The following is a 22,643-nucleotide window of genomic DNA, read 5'->3' as shown; positions in this document are numbered from 1 at the left end:
ACTCTCGCCTGGGCGAGAAGCGGCGCCTCCGCTCAGAGGAGCCCTACGGTGGGGAGGTGGGGCGACAACAACAAAAAGAAGTCAAGTGGGAGGGGATTCGCTGGCGAGAGGGGCGACGGCGGCCGCCGAGGGGGAGGAGGCGGACCTGCGGCCGAAGGGACCTGCGGCGCCCGGAGCACCGCGACCCTGCCGACTGGCGACCGGTGGGCCCCGGAGGGCGCCTCGCGGCGCGCAGCCAGGACCCCCCGCGGCCCGCCCCTCGCGCCGCTCGCGCCACTCTCGCGCCTCCGTCCCGCCCCCTCGCCTAGCGCCGCCCGCGCGCAGCGTCTCGCGCCGGCCCGGCCCGCCCGCCGGGAAACAGCCGCGAGAGCAGCGGCCGCGGCGGCCGCCTGCGCGCCTTCCCCTCCCGCGCTCCCGCGTCGCCCCCGCCCTCGGCGCCTCGTCCCCCGGCCGCGCGCTCGCGTTCCGGCTAACGTTCTCTCGGGGCCTCCCGGGCCCGCCGCCCACTCCCGCGTCTCCGAGCCCCTCAACCGCCGAGCTCTCGCTGGGCGCGCGGCCCGCCGCCTGCTTCCGGGGCGGGCGGACTGGGCGCCTGGTGCCGGCGGCCGCAGCGACAGCGCCCCCGGGAAGCAGAGGAGGAAGGAGAGAAGAGGTGGAGGTGGCCGCAGGCTGAGTCGCGGCCGGGATGTCCGGGCAGCCGCCGCCGCCGCCACCGCCGCAGCAGCAGCAACAACAGCAGCAGCTGCCGCCGCCACCGCCGGCGGCCTTGGCCCCGGTCTCCGGAGTCGTCTTGCCCGCGCCCCCGGCCGTCAGCGCCGGCTCCTCTCCGGCCGGCTCGCCTGGCGGCGGCGCGGGCGGCGACGGCTTAGGGGCCGCGGCGGCCGCCCTGCTCCTCCACCCGCCGCCGCCGCCGCCCCCGGCCACCGCGGCCCCGCCGCCGCCGCCGCCGCCCCCGCCGCCTCCTGCTTCGGCGGCCGCCCCCGCCAGCGGGCCCCCGGGCCTCGCCGCCGGCCCCGGCCCGGCCGGAGGCACCCCGGCCCCAGCCCTGGTGGCGGGCAGCAGCGCGGCGGCCCCCTTCCCGCACGGGGACTCGGCCCTGAACGAGCAGGAGAAGGAGCTGCAGCGGCGGCTGAAGCGCCTCTACCCGGCTGTGGACGAGCAGGAGACGCCGCTGCCTCGCTCCTGGAGCCCGAAGGACAAGTTCAGCTACATCGGCCTCTCTCAGAACAACCTGCGGGTGCACTACAAAGGTACTGGGCGTGTGTCCTGCGGTGGGAGTGGGGCGCTGACCCGACGTGGCCGGCCGCCGCCGCGCCGCCCGCGACCCGCCCCCGACCCCCGCCCTCGCGGGCTCTGCCCTGGGAGGCCACTCGCCGCCGGTTGTGCCGCCCCGGGTGGGCGCGGGGTCGCGGTGAAGGGTCTGAGGGTGAGGGGCGAGATGCTTGGAAGAAGAAGGTGAGTCGAATGCCCCGGGTGGAAAGGAGCTGGGAATCCCAGGCCCGGAGCAGGACACCTTGAGGGAGTCCGGGATGACAGGACAGAACTCGCTTTCCGATTTCCCTGGGAGGTAAATCTTGGGGCCTGGGTAGAGGAATCCAGGGACCCGGAGTTGGGTTACATTGTTCTCCAGGTGGTGGGTCAGGCGTTCTCCTCTTACATGGGGAGAGGCACGATCCCGAGGTCTGATTTCTAATTGAGAGAGAGCAGGGATGCACAGGGGGAGGAGTGATCAGAATTAGGCCAGAGATTGTCTAGGGGGACAAAGGGACAAGGAGCCCAAGTTTGCCCTCAGTACGTCTTAGTAGAAGCATCCGGGAGGGTAAGAAAAGAGAACCCCAGGAGCACCCGTTTTCTTAGGGGAGCAGAAACGGACCCCTCCCGATTGGAAATGCTCTATACAGGTCCTTACGTGTTGATATTATATGAAGTCTTGTTGAAAACAGGGATGGAACAGAATGCAGCTTAGTTTTTTTTTTTTTTTTTTTTTTTTTTTTTTTTTTTGCGACGGAGTTTCCGCTCTTGTTGCCCAGGCTGGAGTGCAATGGGAGCTATCTCGGCTCTCCACAACCTCCGCCTCCCGGGTTCAAGCGATTCTCCTGCCTCAGCCTCCGAAGTAGCTGGGATTACAGGCATGTGTTACCACGGCCGGCTAACTTTGTATTTTTAGTAGAGACGGGATTTCTCCATGTTGATCAGGCTCGTCTAGAACTTTCGACCTCAGGTGATCCGCCACTTCGGCCTCCCAAAGTGCTGAAATCACAGGCCACCGCACCCAGCCGAAAGGCAGTTTAGTATTTCAAAAAAAATTGGCTTATGTTTTACACCTGCCGTTAAAAACAACCACCTTAGGCTTGCGCTTGCCCCCTTCCTCCCTCACCTACCTCTCCTACGTTAAAACAAAGCTAAGCAAATCAGTTGTATATAAAATTATGAATTGCTAAGGGAACTATTGAAATGTGGCCCAATTTAGTAGCATGCGTCAAGTTTACTTGTATGGAAGGAAAAAATTACCAATCTAACGTTATCAGTCTGTCTGTAAACACATTTAGGGTTTTAGGCCTCAAACCTAAAGCAGGAGTTTTTAATTCAAGGCATCTTCACTTTGATTGGCTACAAAGGGGTCTACTCAGATCTTAACGACAATTATGTAGAGGGGTAAATAGCCTGGTGGTTAAATTCTTAACACAGGACTGCAATGTGAGAAGCACGTTGGTAAGTAAGTTACTATTTATCAGAAAGGCGAATGGCAATAGAAATGTGCCAAATGATTTGGCTGTAAAGAATCACGCACAAAAATAGGCCTTGTTGAACATTCTTTTTATTCTTGCCATGGATCCAAAGAAGTACTTTTAAGTGTTATCTTCCTTAATCTAGATGTCTGAACATTATATTTACAATATCCAATCTTTGTTTTTTCTTAAGTTGGGACATTTTGTTTCCTTGTGAAGTATTTCTGCTTTTGTGTTTTAATTTGTGTGAATGGTGCTATATTATGAAGTGTTTACTTCTGATCTGGCCAGAAAGCTATTGTTAGATGTGACAGAATTTTATCATTTTAAGTTTATGGTTGACAGTAAATAATTTGCTCATAAAATCAGAGCCAGTATAGATGGAAGACCACTGAACAAAGAATCCTAGATTTCCTGAGTTCTGCAGTCGTTTGTGGTTGTACATATTTTACAAGTCTGGGCCTCAGTTTCTTCCTCTGAGTGATGTGTAAGCTGAGCTAGATGATTGGTAAGGAAATTTCCAGCTCTGAATTTCTGTGATGTCTAAGATTTGTGATTACTATTTATTTTATACTGTAAGGTGTCTTGATTAATTTTACTTTTATATAAAGTTGATTATTTAGGTCAGAGAAAAATACATGTTTATGTGAAATTAGTTGGAGTTTGGAATATTTCTGACACTGCTGTCTCAATTGTTTTTCTTCTTGGCCTCTTTATTACTTTCTCTTGTGTAATACTAAGATGCACTTTCTGGAAACATAACTCTTTTATAAACATAAATCATTATTTCTGGAAGAACAAATTTTGTTATCCTTTTTATTTTCTTTCTCTCTTCCCTTTGTCTTTCCCTTACCCCTTGTCAGAAAGTCTCTTTTTTCCCCTTCTTCTACCTCTTTCTCTTGTCTTGTTACTGTAGACTTGTGTGTGTCTGTGTGTGTGTGTGTGTGCTTGCGTGTATGTGCGTGAGAGTTTTCTGTTGTTTTTGTTGATTTTCTCTGTGTCTTCTGAGAGGCCTGCACCAAATGAAGTGGGCAACTCTTTCCCAGTAGCAGTAGCAAAGGAAGGAGCAAAGAAGTATCATAGTATCATCAGCATTACAAGTATCAAAGTGGATAATAGGAAGAGTAATTTTTTTTTTTTTGAGACGGAGTCTTGCTCTGTTGCCCAGGCTGGAGTGCAGTGCACCATCTCGGCTCACTGCAGCCTCCACCTCCCGGATTGAAGTGATTCTCCTGCCTCAGCCTTCCAAGTAGTTGGGACTATAGGTGCGTGTTACCACGCCCGACTAATTTTTTGTAGTTTTAGTAGAGACAAGGTTTCACCATGTTAGCCAGGATGGTCTTAATTTCCTGACCTCTTGATTTTTCCACCTCAGCCTCCCAAAGTGCAGGATTACAGGCGTGAGCCACCATGCCTGGCTAAGAAGAGAGAATTTTTATTTAACATTGTGCTGCATTGATTGTACCTAAGTATTATGAGACACTTTTAACATTAAAAGCTATTCATATATTCATATATTACAGAATTTCAAAAAAGTGATTATAATTATTTTCCAGAATGATGAGGATTTTCCTTATCTTTGAAATAGAAATATTTTGCCTTCTTTTGCTCTGAAGGTATTCTGGTTTTCTGTTGTTCTGGTGGTTTTTTTTTTGTTTGTTTGTTTTTTCTCTTGTGACAGGGTTTTAGCTCTCTTGCTTTGATGGAGTGTGGTGGTGCAATAATGGCTCACTGCAGTCTTGACCTTCCAGGCTTAAGGGATCCTCCTGCCTTGATCACCCAAATAGCTGGGACCACAGGCTCTTGCCACTATGCCGGGCTAAGTTTTAATTTTTTTCTTGGAGATGGGGTCTCACTGTGTTGCCCAGATCGGGTGTTAAACTGCTAGGCTCAAGTGATCCTCCTGCGTTGGCTTCCCAAAGTACTGGAATTATAAGCCTCAGCCATTCTGGCCTGTATTCTGTTTTTAAGATGTTCTTCTAGGCCGGGTGCAGTGGCTCAGGACTGTAATCCCAACACTTTGGGGCGCCGAAGGGGGCGGATCACCTGAGGTCAGGAGTTGGAGACCAGCCTGGCCAACAGAGTGAAACTCTATCTCTACTAAAAATAGAATAATTAGCTGGGCATGGTGGTGGGCACCTGTAATCCCAGCTACTTGGGAGGCGGAGGCAGGAGAATTGCTTGAACCCAGGAGACAAAGGTTGCAGTGGGCCGACACGATGCTACTGCACTCCAGCCCGGGCAACAGAATGAGAGTCTGTCTCAAAAAATAATAATAATAGCCGGGCGCGGTGGCTCAAGCCTGTAATCCCAGCACTTTGGGAGGCTGAGGCGGGTGGATCACGAGGTCAAGAGATCGAGACCATCCTGGTCAACATGGTGAAACCCCGTCTCTACTAAAAATACAAAAAAGAATTAGTTGGGCATGGTGGCACGTGCCTGTAATCCCAGCTACTCAGGAGGCTGAGGCAGGAGAATTGCCTGAACCCAGGAGGCGGAGGTTGCGGTGAGCCGAGATCGCGCCATTGCACTCCAGCCTGGGTAACAAGAGCGAAACTCTGTCTCAAAAAAAAAAAAAAAAAATAATAATAATAATACTAGACATGCAGATAGGGTTGATTAGATTGCAGAGGAGTAACAACAGGGTATGTATAGTATATGTTAAGTTTTTTGAAAGGCATTTTGCTTAGCAGTCACACAACTATTGAAAAACCCAGGGATGGCCCCTCTTATTTTTGAAATTGTTGTCAGTATTCAATACGTACAAATGTGACAAGTTTAGTCTTAGTTATAATGATAACTTTATTCTACCTTAAAGAATTTTAATGAATATGACAATAAATTTAGTCCAAATGTTTCAACAACAGATTGCATTTTTATATTTTTCTAGTTATTACGACTATTTGGATACTTTATAGAGTGTTTTGATACATACACGCACCAGTGGATCTGGACAAGATTCTGGAATTTTTGTTTTAGATTTTACAGAGTGGTAGCACCTGGAGGTTAGATCTTCCCAGTCATAAGTAAGTCAGGTTTGAAAATTTTCACTGACTGCAGATTTAGTGTTCTTTTCGCAATACCATAGTATTGCCTCTTTTAGTTCATATGAGACTTAATTATCTCAAGTAGATAAAATCCTGTGATCACATTTAGAACTTTTTTAAAGAATAGTTGAGATTAAAAATACTTACTCTTGGGGAAAAAGATAACTGGAGCACAGTACTTCAGAAAAATCCAGACACCTTGATTTTACTGATTTAGGACAGTTTAGGAGAAATGCAAGATAAATTAAAGTTGGGAATTATAGGAAGCAATGAAATAGAGAATTTTGACGGGTGTGGTGGCTTATGCCTGTAATCCCAGCACTTCGGGAGACCAAGATAGATTACTTGAGCCCAGGAGTTCTAGGTCAGCTTGCGCAACATAGTGGGACCCCATCTCTACGCCCCAGAATTAGCTGGGCTAAGTGGCACTCGCCTGAAATCCCAGCTACTTAGGAGGCTGAAGAAGGAGGATTGGTTGAGCCCAAGAGGTTGCGGCTTCAGTGAGCCATCATGGCCTGGGTGACAGAGTAAGACCCTATCTTTAAAAAAAAAAAAAAAAAAGGTGAATTGCATTTTTTTTTTTCCGAGACAGTCTTGCTCTGTTGCTCAGGCTGGAGTTGCAGTGGTGCAGTCTCTGCTCATTGCAACCTCCACCTCCTGGGTTCATGCAATTCTCCTACCTCAGCCTCCAGAGTAGCTGGGATTACAGGCACCTGCCACCACGCCTGGCTAATTCTTATATTTTTAGTAGAGACAGGGTTTCACCATATTGGCCTGGCTGGTCTCAAACTCTTGACCTCAGATGATCCGCCTGCCTCGGCCTCCCAAAGTGCTGGGATTACAGGCATGAGCCACTGCTCAGGGCCTGAATTGCACCCCCCACCTTTTTTTTTTTTTTTTTTTTTTTTTTTTTTTTTTAAACGGAGTCTCTCTCTGTCTCCAGGCTGGAGTGCAGTGGCGTGATCTCAGCTTACTGCAACCTCTGCCTCCCTGGTTCAAGTGATTCTTCTGCCTCAGCCTCCAGAGTAGCTGGGACTACAGGCATGTGCCACTATGCCCGGGTGATTTTTCCATTTTTAGCAGAGACGGGGTTTCACCATGTTGGCCAGGATGGTCATGTTTAGTAGAAACATGGGTTTCATCATGTTGGCCAGGATGATCTTGGTCTCTTGACTTTGTTATCCGGCCACCTTAGCCTCCCAAAGTGCTGGGATTATGGGCATGAGCCACTGAGCCCAGCCAGAATTGCGCTTTTTAATTGAAGTGTTATGAATAATATCTAACCAAATAGGTTGAACTTCTGTTATGTTTACTCTCTCTCTTCCCGCCATGTGTACCCCCAGTCATTAGTCCTTTAACGCTTCTAAATATAATGGCCATCTAATTTCTTACACTTCTTAAGGTTGAACAAATATTTCAACAAATAACTTGCTTACAAGTACAAATGTCTGTTTACAATTATGGGGGTGATATAAAAATGTTTCTTAAAATGAAGGGCCGGGCGTGGTGGCTCACGCCTGTAATCCCAGCACTTTGGGAGGCCGAAGCAGGTGGATCACTAGGTCAAGAGATCGAGACCATCCTGGTCAACATGGTGAAACCCTGTCTCTACTAAAAATACAAAACAATTAGCTGGGCATGGTGGCGCGTGCCTGTAATCCCAGCTACTCAGGAGGCTAAGACAGGAGAATTGCCTGAACCCAGGAGGTGGAGGTTGCAGTGAGCTGAGCGCACCATTGCACTCCAGCCTGGGTAATGAGCGAAACTCCTTCTTAAGATAAAATAAAATAAAATAAAATAAAGGAATTTAAAAACTCTTCGCCAAGATTTTGGAAATTAGCTTTAAAAGTGCCAGTTGGTAACTGCAAGAATCAAGTGAATCTAATAATCATACAGAACAGTAGACAATAGTGTTGTATATATATATTTTTTTGAAATGGAGTCTTGCTCTGTCATCCAGGCTGAAGTGCAGTGGCATGATCTCTGCTCACTGGCACCTCTGTCTCCTGGGCTCACGTGACTTTCCAGCCTCAGCCTCCCTAGTAGCTGGGATTACAAGTGCCTGCCCCTGTGCCTGGCTAATTTTTGTATTTTTAGTAGAGACAGGGTTTCTGCATGTTCACCAGGCTGTCTGGAACTCCTGACCTCAAGTGATCCACCTGCCCTCGGCTTTCCAAAGTGCTCAGATTACAGGCGTGAGCCACTGCACCCGGCCTGATGATACATATTCTGCTAGACTAGATAATTTATATGTGTTTCTTACTATTTATTTTTTCACTTATTTAATAAGCTTTTAGTGACTTTACTTTGTGCCAGGTTCTAGATACTCAATGGTGAATAAGATACCATCATTTCAGAGAGCTCAGAGGACATAGAGTAGTAAGGGAAATATTATAAAGAGTACTATGGAGGATAGGAGGAGCGTCTAACCCAGGTTGACACTGGAAAGAATAAAGGAAGTAGGTATCTGGTATAGCTTCTTGGAGGAGTCGAGGCCATTGGTCAGCCTTAAAGGATGAACGGGATATAGGAGAAGGGGAGGGATTAGGCGTTGCAAATGAAGGAAAAGCAAAAACATAGAGAAGTACTTTATGTGTCTGGTTTACAGAATTACTTTATGTGTCTGGTTTTACAAGCAATTTTGGGTTGGCATTTAAGTATGTGACAAGGAGCATCTGGGAAAAGATCAATTAGGAGGCTTTTTTTTTTTTTTTGAACTTTTGAGACAGGTTCTGAGTGGGCTCAGTCGATCCTCCTACCTCAGCGTCCTGAATAGCTATAACTATAGGCATGCGCCACCACACCCAGCTAATTTTTCTATTTTTTTTTTTTTGGTAGAGACGGGGGTTTTGCCATGTTGCCCAAGCTGGTCTTGAATTCCTGAGCTCAAGCCATCTGCCTGCCTTACCCTTCCAAAGTGCTAGGATTACAGGCAGGAGCCACTGTACCTGGCCCAGTTAGGAGCCCTATGGAATATTTTGTTGAGTTTAGATCTTATTCTGTAGGAGATGGCTAATCATCAAAGGATTTTAAATAGGAAGTGACTGGCTCATATTTTCATTTTTGTCAGATCATGCAGCTGATTGGAAGATAGATTCAAGAAGTTACAAGAGTGGAAAATAGCAAACTCATTTAGAAGACTGTTGCAGTAGACCACGTTAGAAATAAGGACTTAGCTGGGTCAGTGGTAGGGACAGAGAAGGGAAGACATACATATTTGTGAGATATTTAAAAGTCATACTGAGAGGATATAAGAAATGATGGAGAGAAAAATCAAGGAAGATGTTTGTGTTTCCGCCTCTGTAAGGATGATGTTTGGGTTTTTAGCTATTAGGCTTTTGCAGTTAACCATGAATAAAAATAATGATTGTGAAGAAGACTGTACTGCAGTATAAGTACAGTGAAAGTACAGAGATAAGTACAGAGATAAGATCAGCCCTGTGATCTGACTTCATGGAAACCAGAAGAAGCCAAAGAAACAAGCCTTACAGAAAGAACAGGAGCAGGTCTTCTGGAGTTAAGGGAGCTCTAAATGGCCTTAACAGTTGGATTTCATAGCTTAACTTTATTCTACTACTGTTAAAATGACTCAGCTATAATCACTAGTTTTTGGTTGTTTTCTTACTACTTTTTCCCTACTGACTGGCTTATTCTTTCCTTCCTATGTCAGATTCCTGAGGGACTTATCAGATTGGCCTGGCTAATTGCTATCATTCTTGGTTGGGCAGAGCTTTTCATTATAGACTATGTTGTGAATTGGTGGCCTTCAAGTCAGGTGCTAACCTGTGTTGAATCAGCTGTAGGAGTGATGGGAGTTATAAAATACAAAATATCCTCCTGGTACAAGGACAGTTTGGGTCTCACTTCTTTCAGTAGAGACAATGTGTGAGGCAGTTTCTCCTTGGAAGGGTTGGCAGTTAACCATAACTGACCTGAAGCTTGGGAGAGAGGTCTAGGTTATGACTAATTTAGGAGTCACTTGTAGGAGGTAGTTGAAACTCAGAGTATTTGAGAGAGAGAGGGAGAATATGTAATAGAGTGTGAGAAAGCAGTGGGCCAAAGATGGGACTCTGAAAAACACCAACATTGAAAGATTGGAGGGAGCCCAAAAAAAATGGTTGAGAGGTCCCTGGACATCTTAGGAAATTGGTATCACAGAAGCTGAACGGGGGAGGATGAGAAATGAGGAAGTGGGCCGGCTGCAGTGGCTCACATGTGTAATCCCAGCACTTTGGGAAGCCGAGGTGGGAGGACTGCTTGAACCCAGGAAGTCGAGGCTGCAGTGAGCTGTGATCATGCCACTGGCTTCCAGCCTGGACAACAGAGTGAGACACTGTCTCACCCACCTCCCCCACCCCAGCAGAAATGAGGAAGTGATATTTAGTGTCTGAGGCAGCAGATAGGTTTAGTAGGGTAGGCATAGATAAGTTTTCCACTGCATTTAGAATTCAGATCATTGTGACTTTAGGGAGAGCAGTTTGAATCGCATGATGGAGTAAAAACCGGATTTCAGTGGGTTGAAAGAGTAAATGAAAGAACCAAGTAGAGAGGATGGTGAAAAGAGATTACCCTTGAGAAATAATAGGTGAAGGAAGAGATTAGGCAGTACCTAGAAGAGGATGGAGGTTAAGGTAGGGTTTTTTCCCTCTAATTTTTAATGGCTGATAGTGGAGTTACATTTTAGCTGGGGTTTAGCTTCTAATGTCAGCATAGAAGATGAAAATCCCACATAATCAAAATTATCCTTAAAAATGTCTTTGTAAAGTATTGTGTTAGAGACCATTGTGCCATTTTTAACTCAGTATTGTTTTAATTTGGCTTTGTAGGTAAACCGAAGTGACATAAATTAAATGAGAATACTATATTACAAGTTATTGTGTTCCAGTAAATGTATACAAAATTTAACATTTTAACAAATAAAATTGACTAGTATACCTGGTTATTACCTTTTTTTTTTTTTTCTCCCCCTTGAGACAGTATCGCTTTGTTATCCAGGCTGGAGTGCAGTGGCTTAGTCTCAGCTCACTGCAACCTCTGCCTCCCAGGTTCAAGTGATTGTCCTGCCTCAGCCTCCCAAGTAGTGACAGGTGCCTGCCAGCACACCTGGCTAATTTTTGTGTTTTTAGTAGAGACGGGGTTTCGCCATGTTGGCCAGGCTGATCTTTAACTCCTGACCTCAAGTGATCCTCCCAAAGTGCTGGGATTACAGGTGTGAGCCACCACGCCCAGCCTTGTTATTATTTTTAAGTTAAAAAAAATATACTCACCACTAACTCTAGTACATTATTGACAATGATATATGTGTAGCACAGAGGTGTAGAATTTTGTGAAAAATCAGTACATTTTGGGGAAACTGTCCCTTTACAGATTGAGGGGAGGGAGAGAGAAGAGGGGAAGAGAATGAAATACAAGTTTGAGAGGCTGACAGACTTCGAGGAAGGAAACTGGTTCCAGAGCACAGAATGGTTGGTTTTGGAGAGGAGAGTACAGACTGTTTCTCTGATAATAGTGGAAGAAGTGAAGACTGCTGTGGACACAGACCAGTAGAGAATTGAATATGATCATAGCTAATGTCCTCCCTTTTTTTTTTTTTTTTTGGAGACGTAGTCTTGCTTTTGTCATCCAGTCTGGCATGCACTGCTGCAGTCTGGGCTCACTGCAACTGCTGCCTCCAGGGTTCAAGCCTTTTTTTTTTTTTTTTTTTTTAAATGGAGTCTCACTCTGTCGCCAGGCTGGAGTGCAGTGGTGTGATCTCGGCTCACTGCATTCTCTGCCTCCCGGGTTCAAGCGATTGTCCTGCCCCAGCCTCCTGAGTAGCTGTGAGATTATAGGTGTACACCACCATGCCTGGCTAATTTTTGTATTTTTAGTAGAGATGGGGTTTCACCATGTTGGCCGGGATGGTCTTGATCTCTTGACCTCGTGATCTGCCTGCCTTGGCCTCCCAAAGTGCCAGGATTACAGGTGTGAGCCATGGCACTTGGCTGGTTCAAACCATTCTCCTGCCTCAGGCTCCCAAGTAGCTGGAAATACTGGTGCCCACCGCCATACCATGCCTGGCTAATTTTTGTATTTTCAGTGGAGTAAAAGTACAACCGGTAGGTATGTTAGAAGAGTTCATTCAAACTCTTTCTATCAGATTGTTTGAATAAAAAGGAGTTTCATCATGTTGGCCAGGCTGGTCTTGAAATCTTGACCTCAGGCGTGTGGTGTGTGTCCGTCTGCCCCGCCCCCCCACAAAAGTGCTGAGATTACAGGTGTGAGCCCACAGGTGTAAGCCAGTATGCCCAGCTGGCCTCCCATTTTCTTGATAAGAGACAAGGTACTTTGCTCATTTTGCTAATGAATTTGAGTAGCGGGCATAAGGTTTAAAGTAAATGATGAACATGTGGACTAGCCATTGAGAGGAATAGGGAACAAGCTGAACATTTCTAAAAATATTGTTGGTAGCATTGAGAGTGCTCAGTTGACATCATTAGTTCATAGCAGTTGCTGTTTTAAGATTTTAGACTGAATCCAGTGGAAGTTAACTGTCCAGTGTTGGGGTAGGGAGGGTAGATTACAATATTGAGAGTGTGGTTTTTGCTGGTTGGATATGATAGAAGGATGGGCATATGAGGGAGATCAAGGATATTTGAAGTTTTAAGTGATTACCATGTAGCCTATCCTGGAAGAGGAAAAAGGGAGAAAAAAACACAAAGAGTTTGGGGAATTAGAGTTCCTGTGATATTGAAGAGGAACTACAGATGTGAAAGCTGTAGAAAAGGAAGAGAACAGGATGGTGTGTTCTGGAGGAAGATAACCGTGTTTCTGCAATAATGTCATGAGTGCATGGTTGGAAAACCTCATGTGTTCTGCAAAATCACTGTGCTTAATAACAGGACTTATGGTAAATATAAAGCTAGAGCAACCACTTAAAACTTTGGGAACTTTGTAAGCATTAACCAGAACACTACAAAAATTACAGTCTTTTTTATTTTTATTTTTTATTTTACTTTATTTTTGAGACAGAGTTTCGCTCTTGTTACCCAGGCTGCAGTGCAATGGCGCGATCTCGGCTCACCGCAACCTCCGCCTCCTGGGTTCAGGCAATTCTCCTGCCTCAGCCTCCTGATAGCTGGGATTACAGGCACGCGCCACCATGCCCAGCTAATTTTTTGTATTTTTAGTAGAGACGGGGTTTCACCTTGTTGACCAGGATGGTCTCGATCTCTTGACCTCGTGATCCACCTGCCTCGGCCTCCCAAAGTGCTGGGATTACAGGCTTGAGCCACCGCGCCAGGCTATTTTTTATTTTGAAATGAAGTCTTAAGGAAAATAAGAAATCAGAAGTAATTCACAATTCTTACTATGTAGGGCAAACATTAATAGCACAGTTGTCTATATGACATTTAATTGACTAGGCCATGAGAAATTTATATTTGCAAATTTATTTTTATTTTTATTTTTTATTTTTATTTTTTAATAAGAAAAAGAATAAAGAAGAGGAAGAAAGAGAAAGAGGAAGAGTGAGAGAGGATGGGGGTATTGCTTTATTGCCCGGGCTAGAATGCAGTCTAAATATGGGTATGCCTATAATTGTCCTTAATAATGGAGATATAAAAGAAAATGAGGGAAGAGAATAGCAAACAAGGAGCCAACCAACATTTCGTTTAAACTTCTAAGTTGATATGATGTGGTACTGATCTATGTATTCCTATATTGGGTGCATATATATTTAGAATCTTTAGCTCTTCTTGTTGTTGCATTGATCCTTTTATCATTATATAATGTCCTTTGCTTCTTTTGATCTTTGTTGCTTAATTGTAACTTCTGCTTTTTATTTATTTATTTTAGCTCTCTGGTTGGTTGGTAAATCCTTCTCCATCCCTTGTTTTGAGTGTGTATCCTTGAATGTGAGATGCGTCTGGATGCAGCATACCGATGGGTTTTATTTTTTTATTCAAATTGCCTGTCTGTCTTTGGATTGGGGGATTTAGTCAATTTAAATTTAGAATTAATAATATATGTGAGTTTAATACTGCCATTTAATATTAGCTGGCTGTTTTGCCCATTAGTTGATGTAAATTCTTCATTATATTGATGCTCTTTTTGGTATTTTTTTAGAAAGGCTGATACTGTTTGTTCCTTTCTATGTGTAGTGGTTCTTTCAGAAGCTCTTGTAAAGCAGGCCTGGTGGTGATGAAATCTCTGAGTGCTTGCTTGTTCACAAAAAACTTCATTTTTCCTTCACTTGTGAAGCTTAGTTTGGCTGGATGTGAAATTCTTGGTTGAAAGTTCTTTTCTTTAAGGATGTTGAATATTGGTCCCCACTCTCTTCTGGCTTGTAGGGTTTCTGCTGAGAGATCTGCTGTAAGTCTAATAGGCTTCCCTTTGTGGGTAACCTGACCTTTCTCTCTGGCTGCCCTTAGTATTTTCTCCTTCATTTCAACCCTGGTGAATCTGACGATTATGTGCCTTGGAGTTGCTCTTCTTGAGGAATATCTTTGTGGTGGTCCCTTTATTACCTGGAGTTGTATATTATCCTGCCTTACTAGGTTGGGAAAATTTTCCTGAATAATGTCCTGAAGCATATTTTCCAGCTTGGATTCATTCTCTTAGTCACATTCAGGTACACCTATCAAGCGTAGCTTAGGTCTTTTCACATAGTCCCATATTTCTTGGAGACTTTGCTCGTTCCTTTTTAACCTTTTTTCTCTAAACTTGTCTTCTTTTATTTCATTGAGTTGGTCTTCGACCTCTGATATCCTTTCTTCTGCTTGATCAATTCGGCTGTTAAAACTTGTGCATACTTCACGTAGTTCTCGTATTGTGTTTTTCAGCTCCATCAATTCACTTATATTCCTCTTTAAATTGTGTATTCTTGTTAACATTTCGTCAAACCTTTTTTCAAAGTGCTTAGTTTCTTTGGATTGGGTTAGAACAAGTTCTTTTAATTCACAGAAGTTTCTTATTATCCACATTTTGAAGCCTGCTTCTGTAATTGGAACACACTTGTTCTCCATCAAGCCTTGTTCCGTTGCTGATGAGGAACTGTGATCCTTCGCTGAGGGAGAGGCGTTCTGATCTTGGGTATTCTCAGCCTTTTTTGGCTGTTTTCTTCCCTTCGTTATAAATTTATCCATCTGTGGTCTTTGTATTTACCGTCTTTGTAATTGGGTTTCTGAGTGGACGTCCAACTTATTGATTCTCAGTGCCGAAAATCTGAGCAACCCACTGCGCGGACTAAATCAGCGGCGTTAAGACTGATGGTGCTTTTCTGATTCTGCACCAAAAACCGACGCTCCAAGGCGCCGCAAAACCGCCTCGCCGGTCACAAGAGTCGCGCTGGCGACCCGTGGGGCTCCTCCTCTGGGAATCTCCTGGTGCGTGAGCAACAAGAATTCATGTGAAGGTGTGGCATCCTCTCGTTCTTTGTGCTTTCACTGGGAGCTACAATCCGGAGCTGCTAGTGATCAGCCATCTTGGATCTCTCTCCCGCTACAGTCTTTATAAAATAAAAGGCCAGTTAAATTTTCACTGTGCCCAGTATTGTAGGTGGCTGATTCGTTGCCGCCTTAGACTCTGGGTCTTGGGCTCTTGCTTCTTCAAGAAGGAATGATTGAAGTTAGAGTGGAAGTTAGTGGGAATAAAGAGGTTCAGGAATTAAATATAGGGAAAAAATAATTACACGTGAGTGCTAGGTGTGTTAATGCACAGGAGAGATACATGTTGTTATGAGGGCTGGTAAAAAGGAGTTTTGACCAAGTTGGAGAGATGAGAGAAAGAGTATTTGAGGAAGTAAAGCTTAAGCTAAGATTTAGAGTGTGAGTAGGCCTTACTCAAGCTAAGAAGGTTGGGTGGAGGGAATAAGCATGTGAGCAGACTCTGGCCTGATCAGTGGGAAGAACCGAAATAATTCTGATGTGGCTGGAGCAGAAGGAGGTAGAAAGTGCAGGTGGAGAGCAAAGTCAAATAAGGTGTTCAGGAAGTATGTCTTTTTCCTAGGCCGAAGGGGGAGGCTTTAGAAGGAATTTTAGTTGTATTGAGGGCTGGTGGTATAAGGAAGGCTGATCAGGAAAGGCACTGGCTGGCTGCATGTTGGAGAGTGGATGGGAGTGGGAATGGGGTAGAAGAGTTTATTCAAACTCTTTCCATCACATTGTTTGAATAAAAAGAGTTGGCCAGGTGCAGTGGCTCACGCTTGTAATCCCAGTACTTTGGGAGGCCGAGGTGAGTGAATCATGAGGTCAGGAGTTCGAGACCGTCCTGGCCATGGTGAAACCTGGTCTGTACTAAGATACAAAAAATTAGCTAGGTGTGGTGGCGCACACCTGTAGTCCCAGCTACTCAGGAGGCTGAGGCAGGGGAATCGCGTGAATCTAGGAGATGGAGGTTGCAGTGAGCCGAGATTGTGCTACTGTACTCCAGCCTGGCAAAAGAATAGGATTGCATCTCAAGAAAAAAAAAAAAAAAAAAAAAGAGCTAAACTTGGTAGCCTTAGAGTTAGGAAGTAATACATATATTTTCTTCTGAAGCCACATAGAAAAACTTAATATTGAGGACTTTTTGGTTTTAAAAGTTGAAACTTTGGTAGAACAAGGTTGTTTTATGATTACCACAGAATTTAAGGTAGTAATAAACTTTGAGGTGATGAGCATTGTTAGAAATAGGCTCTTTGCTGCTGATATTAAAAGTAGAGCATTCCAAATCTGAAAATCAGAATTCTTTCAGAATTCAAAACTCGATTTTTTTATTCTTGAGACGGTCTTACTCTGTTGCCCAAGCTGGAGTGCAGTGGTGCTCTTGGGTCACTGCAACCTCAGCCTCCCAAATTTAAGCGATTCTTGTGCCTCAGCTTCTTGAGTAGCTGGGATTACAGGCGCACACCACCAAGCAGGCCTATTTTTGTTTTTTTAGTAGAGACGGGGTTTCACTATGTTGGCCAAGCTGGTCTCCAACTCCTGACCTCAAGTGATCCACCCACCTCAGCCTCCCGAAGTGCTGGAATTACAGGTGTGAGCCACCACGCCCGGCTCATAGGAGAAATGCTCGTTGAAACATTTTAGATTTTGGATTTTTGGATTTAGGATACTCAACTGATAAGTATATGCAAATACTGTAAAATCTGAAAATTATCTAAAACACTTCTGGTCCTAAGCATTTCAGATAAGGGATACTAGACTGGTCTCATTTAAGAAATAGTATAAGACCTTTTAGTCTTACATTTAAACTTTTCCTTATGCCTTTTACATCAAATTTAAATTTAAATTTAAACATGAAACAAATCTTTTTAGTTTTAACATTTACAGAATTTATCTGCAATTACTGCATCATAACTATAATGGATTCTTAAAGATTTATAATTGGTACTTATAAAGTACTGTAAGTAATTTTTGCATGATGAAAAATGTATGGGATTTTAATTCAAGCATGGATATAATATATGATTCTACCAATTTGGGGCAAGGTATATGTAAAAATTTTATTCTTTTTCTGTAGGACTGCTTACAATTTATTTCAAAAAGTGAGTTTAAATAATGCCTGTTTTATAAATGTTGAATGAGAAAAATTTATACAAAAGCACCTAACACTTTGAGGGACTGTTGACTTTCAAATACTAGCTTCTTTCTCTTTTCCCATAGAAGTAGCGAGAATAGGACATGGGGATATGTGAAGTGATCCCCAAATGTTTATTGGAACTAAATCGTTCATGGGAGTTCAGAGCTCACACTAGATCAGGTTTCTTGAATTTAAATCCCAGCACAAATCCTCATTTGGAATTCTCATTCAGCTGTATGACCTTGGGCAAGTTTCCTGATTCCTAAACTGTGAAATGATAATAAATAAGTACCTACCTCATGGGGTTGTTTTGGATATTAAATGAGTTAATAAATGCTTTTAAAACAGGGCCTTTCACACAGTATTTAAATATATGTAACTATTTGTTATTAAGAATACTTTGAGATTACCTTACCCCTAAAAGTTTGGGTCACTCCCCTTAAAAAAAAAAATTAGTGAATTTAGGATTCCAGTTAGATTCTCTCTAGATAGTTTTCTATAGATTTATTTGTAGCTATTTAATTTTTAAATATGTATTTAGTTTTGATGTCCTTTTCTTAGGTATCTTAATTATTTGAACATATTTTGACCGAAAAAGATGTTTTACTGGCACCATAATTAAATATTTATTAAAAAGTAACTAGTGTGGAGATTTGTGCTGTTGTTTCTTTTCTGCTGTGTACCTCAGTGTACCTGCATTTGTTAAAGTAGTTTTGAGGCATGTAAATATTGCTTCCATTTTTGTCTTCCTAGCCAAGCTTGTTGACTCCTTCTGGTCACCAGGCTAAAAGAACATCTGCCCGTAACCCAAGTTTTCATGGCAATGGAAGGAGTGGAGTTCATTCCTTTTTTTGTTGGGGGAGTAGGTGTGTGAACATGTACTAATTTGCATTGCAAGTGTAAACTGTTTAATAAGGTATATGTTAGAAATTTGGTAAAGTGTATGGTAGGAGAGGATATGATTTCATTCATGTGTGATAATTATTGTGTATCTTAAGATACAATTTTTGACTTAAAACAAAGTATTTAGTTTTAAAACAATCATGATATGTTTGAGGAGAATTCTGCTACCCATTAAGGTAATTTTATAGTATGACTGAAACATTAATGCAAAGTTTGTATTGTGTGAAGAATATTTAACTAGAACACCCAAATAATGATTTAGAGTATTGTTTCTCATACAGCCCTTTTGGGGATTATGGAGATTTGTCTCACTCATACTCTTTGAGTACTTTCTGACATGCTACTTCAACTTCTGTCTTTATTCTCCCATGGTTTTATGGACATATTTTCTCTTAATATTGTCCACATGCTAGCTTTCAAGGTAATTTGTATCTTGGGTGAGAGGTAGAGGAAGTGATTGTGAGTTTAGGAAACCCTAAGGGATTAGAATTGAGGAATAGCTGGTTTTAAAAGTTTAAAAGCCATTATCTAACATATTGTCTAAAATGTCAGCAGTGGCGTGGTGTTATTTCCTTTCTTCAAAAAGAAAAAAATAAAATGCATTTAGAAATAAGATGTATTTCCCAACAGGCTGTTACTGGCCCAAGAGATTTTGTGAATCAGCTTTAATTAATAAGATTATATCAAAGAACAAAATTGTAAATTCTTAAAGTAGGAAAGCTGTTTTGCCAGTTCAATCAAATTGTATAAGATTTCACTTAGAAATATATGATATGGTTTAAATATATGATATGCTTCTGGTTTAAAGAGCAGGCCTTTGGCAAGAGTATACAGAAATTATGTAAGTTAAATGCAAATTTAGACCTGATAAAATTAAGATCATTCTCTCATGTTCCTCAAATACAGCCCTTTTCTCTTAAAAATATAGCGTACTCTATCACATCTTTAATTTGCATAAAGGGCTGCTAGGTTCAATTTACATATTTAGATTCTGGAATTTTTTTTTTTTTTTTTTTTTTTTTTTTTTTTTTTGAGACGGAGTTTCACTCTTGTTACCCAGGCTGGAGTGCAATGGCGCGATCTCCGCTCACCGCAACCTCCGCCTCCTGGGTTCAGGCGATTCTCCTGCCTCAGCCTCCTGAGTAGCTGGGATTACAGGCACGCGCCACCATGTCCAGCTAATTTTTTTGTATTTTTAGTAGAGACGGGGTTTCACTATGTTGACCAGGATGGTCTCGATCTATTGACCTCGTGATCCACCCGCCTCGGCCTCCCAAAGTGCTGGGATTACAGGCTTGAGCCACCGTGCCCGGCCAGATTCTGGAATCTTAATAAAACTAGTAATAGTGTGAAGAGTTCTGTGGCTAACTTGGGCTATTTTGCATATTGGGTTAATGGTGATGATAAACGTTTTATTGAGTATTTGAACCGATAGGAGCAGAAATTATATATCATTCCTAAAACCTATACGTTCCTGAATTGTTTAAGATTTTCATTTTCCTATTTCAGTGAATATCTCACGTGATTTCTTTTTTCTTTCCTGTTTCATATGCAGGTCATGGCAAAACCCCAAAAGATGCAGCATCAGTTCGAGCCACGCATCCAATACCAGCAGCCTGTGGGATTTATTATTTTGAAGTAAAAATTGTCAGTAAGGGAAGAGATGGGTAAGTGTAAACTTTGGTGAGAAACATCATTTGCTGGTTTTTTTGTTTTGATTCATAATTTTTATGATGTTAATTGGAAAGTTGGAATCCTGGAAATTTTGGTAATTGGAAAAGTGGAATCTGAATATTCTAGTATAACAGATTGGATCTGGTTATGGTTAAATACTAGTTGAAGTTAAAGCTTGAGTTGGTGATATTAACTAAGCTATTCTGGTAGGTTTATTATTAAAATGGAGAACTGGAATTAAGGAATGGAGGGACAATGACTCATTTTCCATGACTTTTCTTACACTGCTTTTTCCTGAATTCTGCTAAGAAGTTAAATCCTCTCAAAACTAGTAATCATAGTCAATTGGTGATTCATAGGTATTTTACAGATGTTGGGCCTTAGAATTTTAGGTTTCATCTGGGAAATGTATATTTGTATGCTCTCAACTAGAGGAGATTCTCAGGGTTTAGGATGTGGTTTAGAAATTTTTAAATGAGAATTCCATGGAAAAGCTGGGAACCAAATTTTATATCATTGCTTTTCAGCTTGGGATTGGTGTGTGGTTTGTGTGGCTATCAGAATCACTTATGAGACTATTAAAAATAGTTTTTGGGCCTTACCTCAAAAGTTCCTAAATTAGAATTTTCAGAAGTAAAGCTTTGGGCAAGATAGGCATTTTGAGAAAGTGCCACACTGAATTTTGGTGCCTATTCCTGGTTAAGCACTAATTACCTAGAATCATTGGAGCTGTCCTATAGTATTTCCTGATGACTTTATTGCATATCAGAGTTCTCTTATAGCAGCCATAGGATCATTAGTTGAGTTACTAGGACAAAGCTGTTGGGCTGTGTGGGTAAGTTGCCCTGTGAAATCAGTTAGGTTGACCTCAAATCAACCCCCCATTAGTGGTTCTCCTATGTTTAATTAACAAATTCAATAGATTACTACTTTATTGGCTGAATATTCTCAATGTCAACAGTATAAACAAGAGAAAATAAAAACTTGGAATTCAGTGACAGCTTTTTATGTAACTGCCTCGGTTTTCCCAGAGTAATCAAGCCAAAGAGAAAATCAGAGATGCCAAGGATAGAGTGGTTGAGAGAGGCCCCATATTGAAATAGGCACATGATTGTCACCATTTCTCACTTTATAAGCTGTATAATCAGTAAGCTGATTATTTTTATACTTCGAGTTTTATCATCATTTTCATATTGCTGGTATTGTTTAGGATGATTCCCAGGGTTCTCTTTACGTTTTGCTCTGCTTATTCTGTCTTTACATGAACTTGACCTTATATTTGGTTGCAAGTGCCCTTACGATTCTCAAATCTAATGCTGTGTCTTAGCTTACTCCCTTGAGCTCCAGACAATGTACCTAACCAAATGTTTGCATTTGACTGTCCCACAGGGGTTTAAATTTAGCTTGTTTAAATTTTTTTTCTGAAAACCATTTGGTTGGTGATTTCCCTAGTGCTAGAAACTTCAGAATTTCCTGCTTTTAACTTTTCTGTTCAGCTCTACTGCCTCTCCCTTAGTCAGATCTCAATTATTTATCTGCTGAATTACTCTGAGGTAGTTGGTTGATGGGTCTGCAGTTGCTCCCTGTTTTGGTCTTATTCTAGTCTATAACTTATCAGTGTTCTAATAAAGAACTGAATGATCTCTACTCCTTTTTTGAGATCATTTGGGACATCTGTTGCTTCAAGGATAAAATGTAGAGCTTCTTAACAGGACCCCCTCATGATGTGACTCGCTCTTGCATAATTTTTCAATCTCTTTGTAGTCAGGAACCTTTATCCTTTTTCTTTTGTTTTTAAAATTAGGTGTATGTTTATAAATAAATTTTATTGTTTTTAGTATATAGTTCTGTGAGTTTTGACAAACATGTTTAGTCATATAACCACCATCGCAGTCAATGTGGGAATCTCCCCTTATCTGTGGGGGATACATTCCAGGAACCTTTGTGGATGCCTGAAATGGCAGGTAGTACTAAACTCTGTATATACTGTTTTTTCAGTCTGATAATTGAGAGGGCTACTCAGTGACTAAAGGGCATGTGGTATATATAGCGTGGATATGCTAGACAAAGGAATGATTCCCAGGCAAGAATAGGGCGGGACCTAGTCCAGTGGCATGAGATTATATCATGTTACTCAGAATGGCATGCAGTTTAAAACTAATGAATTGCTTATTTCTGGAATTTTCCAGTTAATATTTTCAGACCTCAGTTGACTGGATAACTGAAACTCTGAGGAAAGCAAAACCACAGATAAGTGCGGACTACTGTATATAGAACAGCTCTATCACCCCCGAAAATTCCTCCATATCCTTTTGTAGACAACTCTTCCCCATCTCTAGCCTCTGGTCACTATTGATTGGTTTTCTCTCTCTATAGTTTGGCCATTTCAAGAATGGCATATAAATGGAATCATATAGTTTGTAGCCTTTTAAGTCTGGTATCTTTCATTTAGCATAACACATTTGAGATTCCTCCCTGTTGTGTATATTTATTTATTTATTTATTTATTTTGAGACAGAGTCTCGCTCTGTCGCCAGGCTGGAGTGCAGTGGTGATCTCAACTCTCTGCAAACTCCGCCTCCTGGGTTCAACCGACCACACCCAGCTAATTTTTGTATTTTTAGTAGAAATGGGGTTTCACCATGTTGGCCAGGATGGTCTTGATCTCCTGACCTCATGATTCGCTTGCCTTGGTCTCCAAAAGTGCTGGGATTACGGGCATGAGCCACCATGCCTGGCCAGAACAGTC

General features: G+C 42.7%; 1 protein-coding gene across 1 annotated transcript in view; it reads left to right on the top strand.

Moving 5' to 3' along the window:
• Window positions 1-355: 355 nt before the first annotated feature.
• RANBP9 (RAN binding protein 9) overlaps window positions 356-22,643 on the top strand; it is a 105,787-nt gene continuing 83,499 nt past the window's right edge. The window contains exons 1-2 of the mRNA XM_039462577.1: window positions 356-1,250; window positions 19,776-19,887. Of these exons, the coding sequence (XP_039318511.1) occupies window positions 686-1,250; window positions 19,776-19,887 (677 nt within the window). The 5' untranslated portion in view covers window positions 356-685. The remainder of the gene's footprint in view (window positions 1,251-19,775; window positions 19,888-22,643) is intronic.

This window comes from Saimiri boliviensis, chromosome 4, assembly GCF_048565385.1.
Source record: "Saimiri boliviensis isolate mSaiBol1 chromosome 4, mSaiBol1.pri, whole genome shotgun sequence".
Taxonomy (NCBI): Eukaryota; Metazoa; Chordata; class Mammalia; order Primates; family Cebidae; genus Saimiri; species Saimiri boliviensis.
This window is presented reverse-complemented; position numbering and strand designations above follow the sequence as displayed.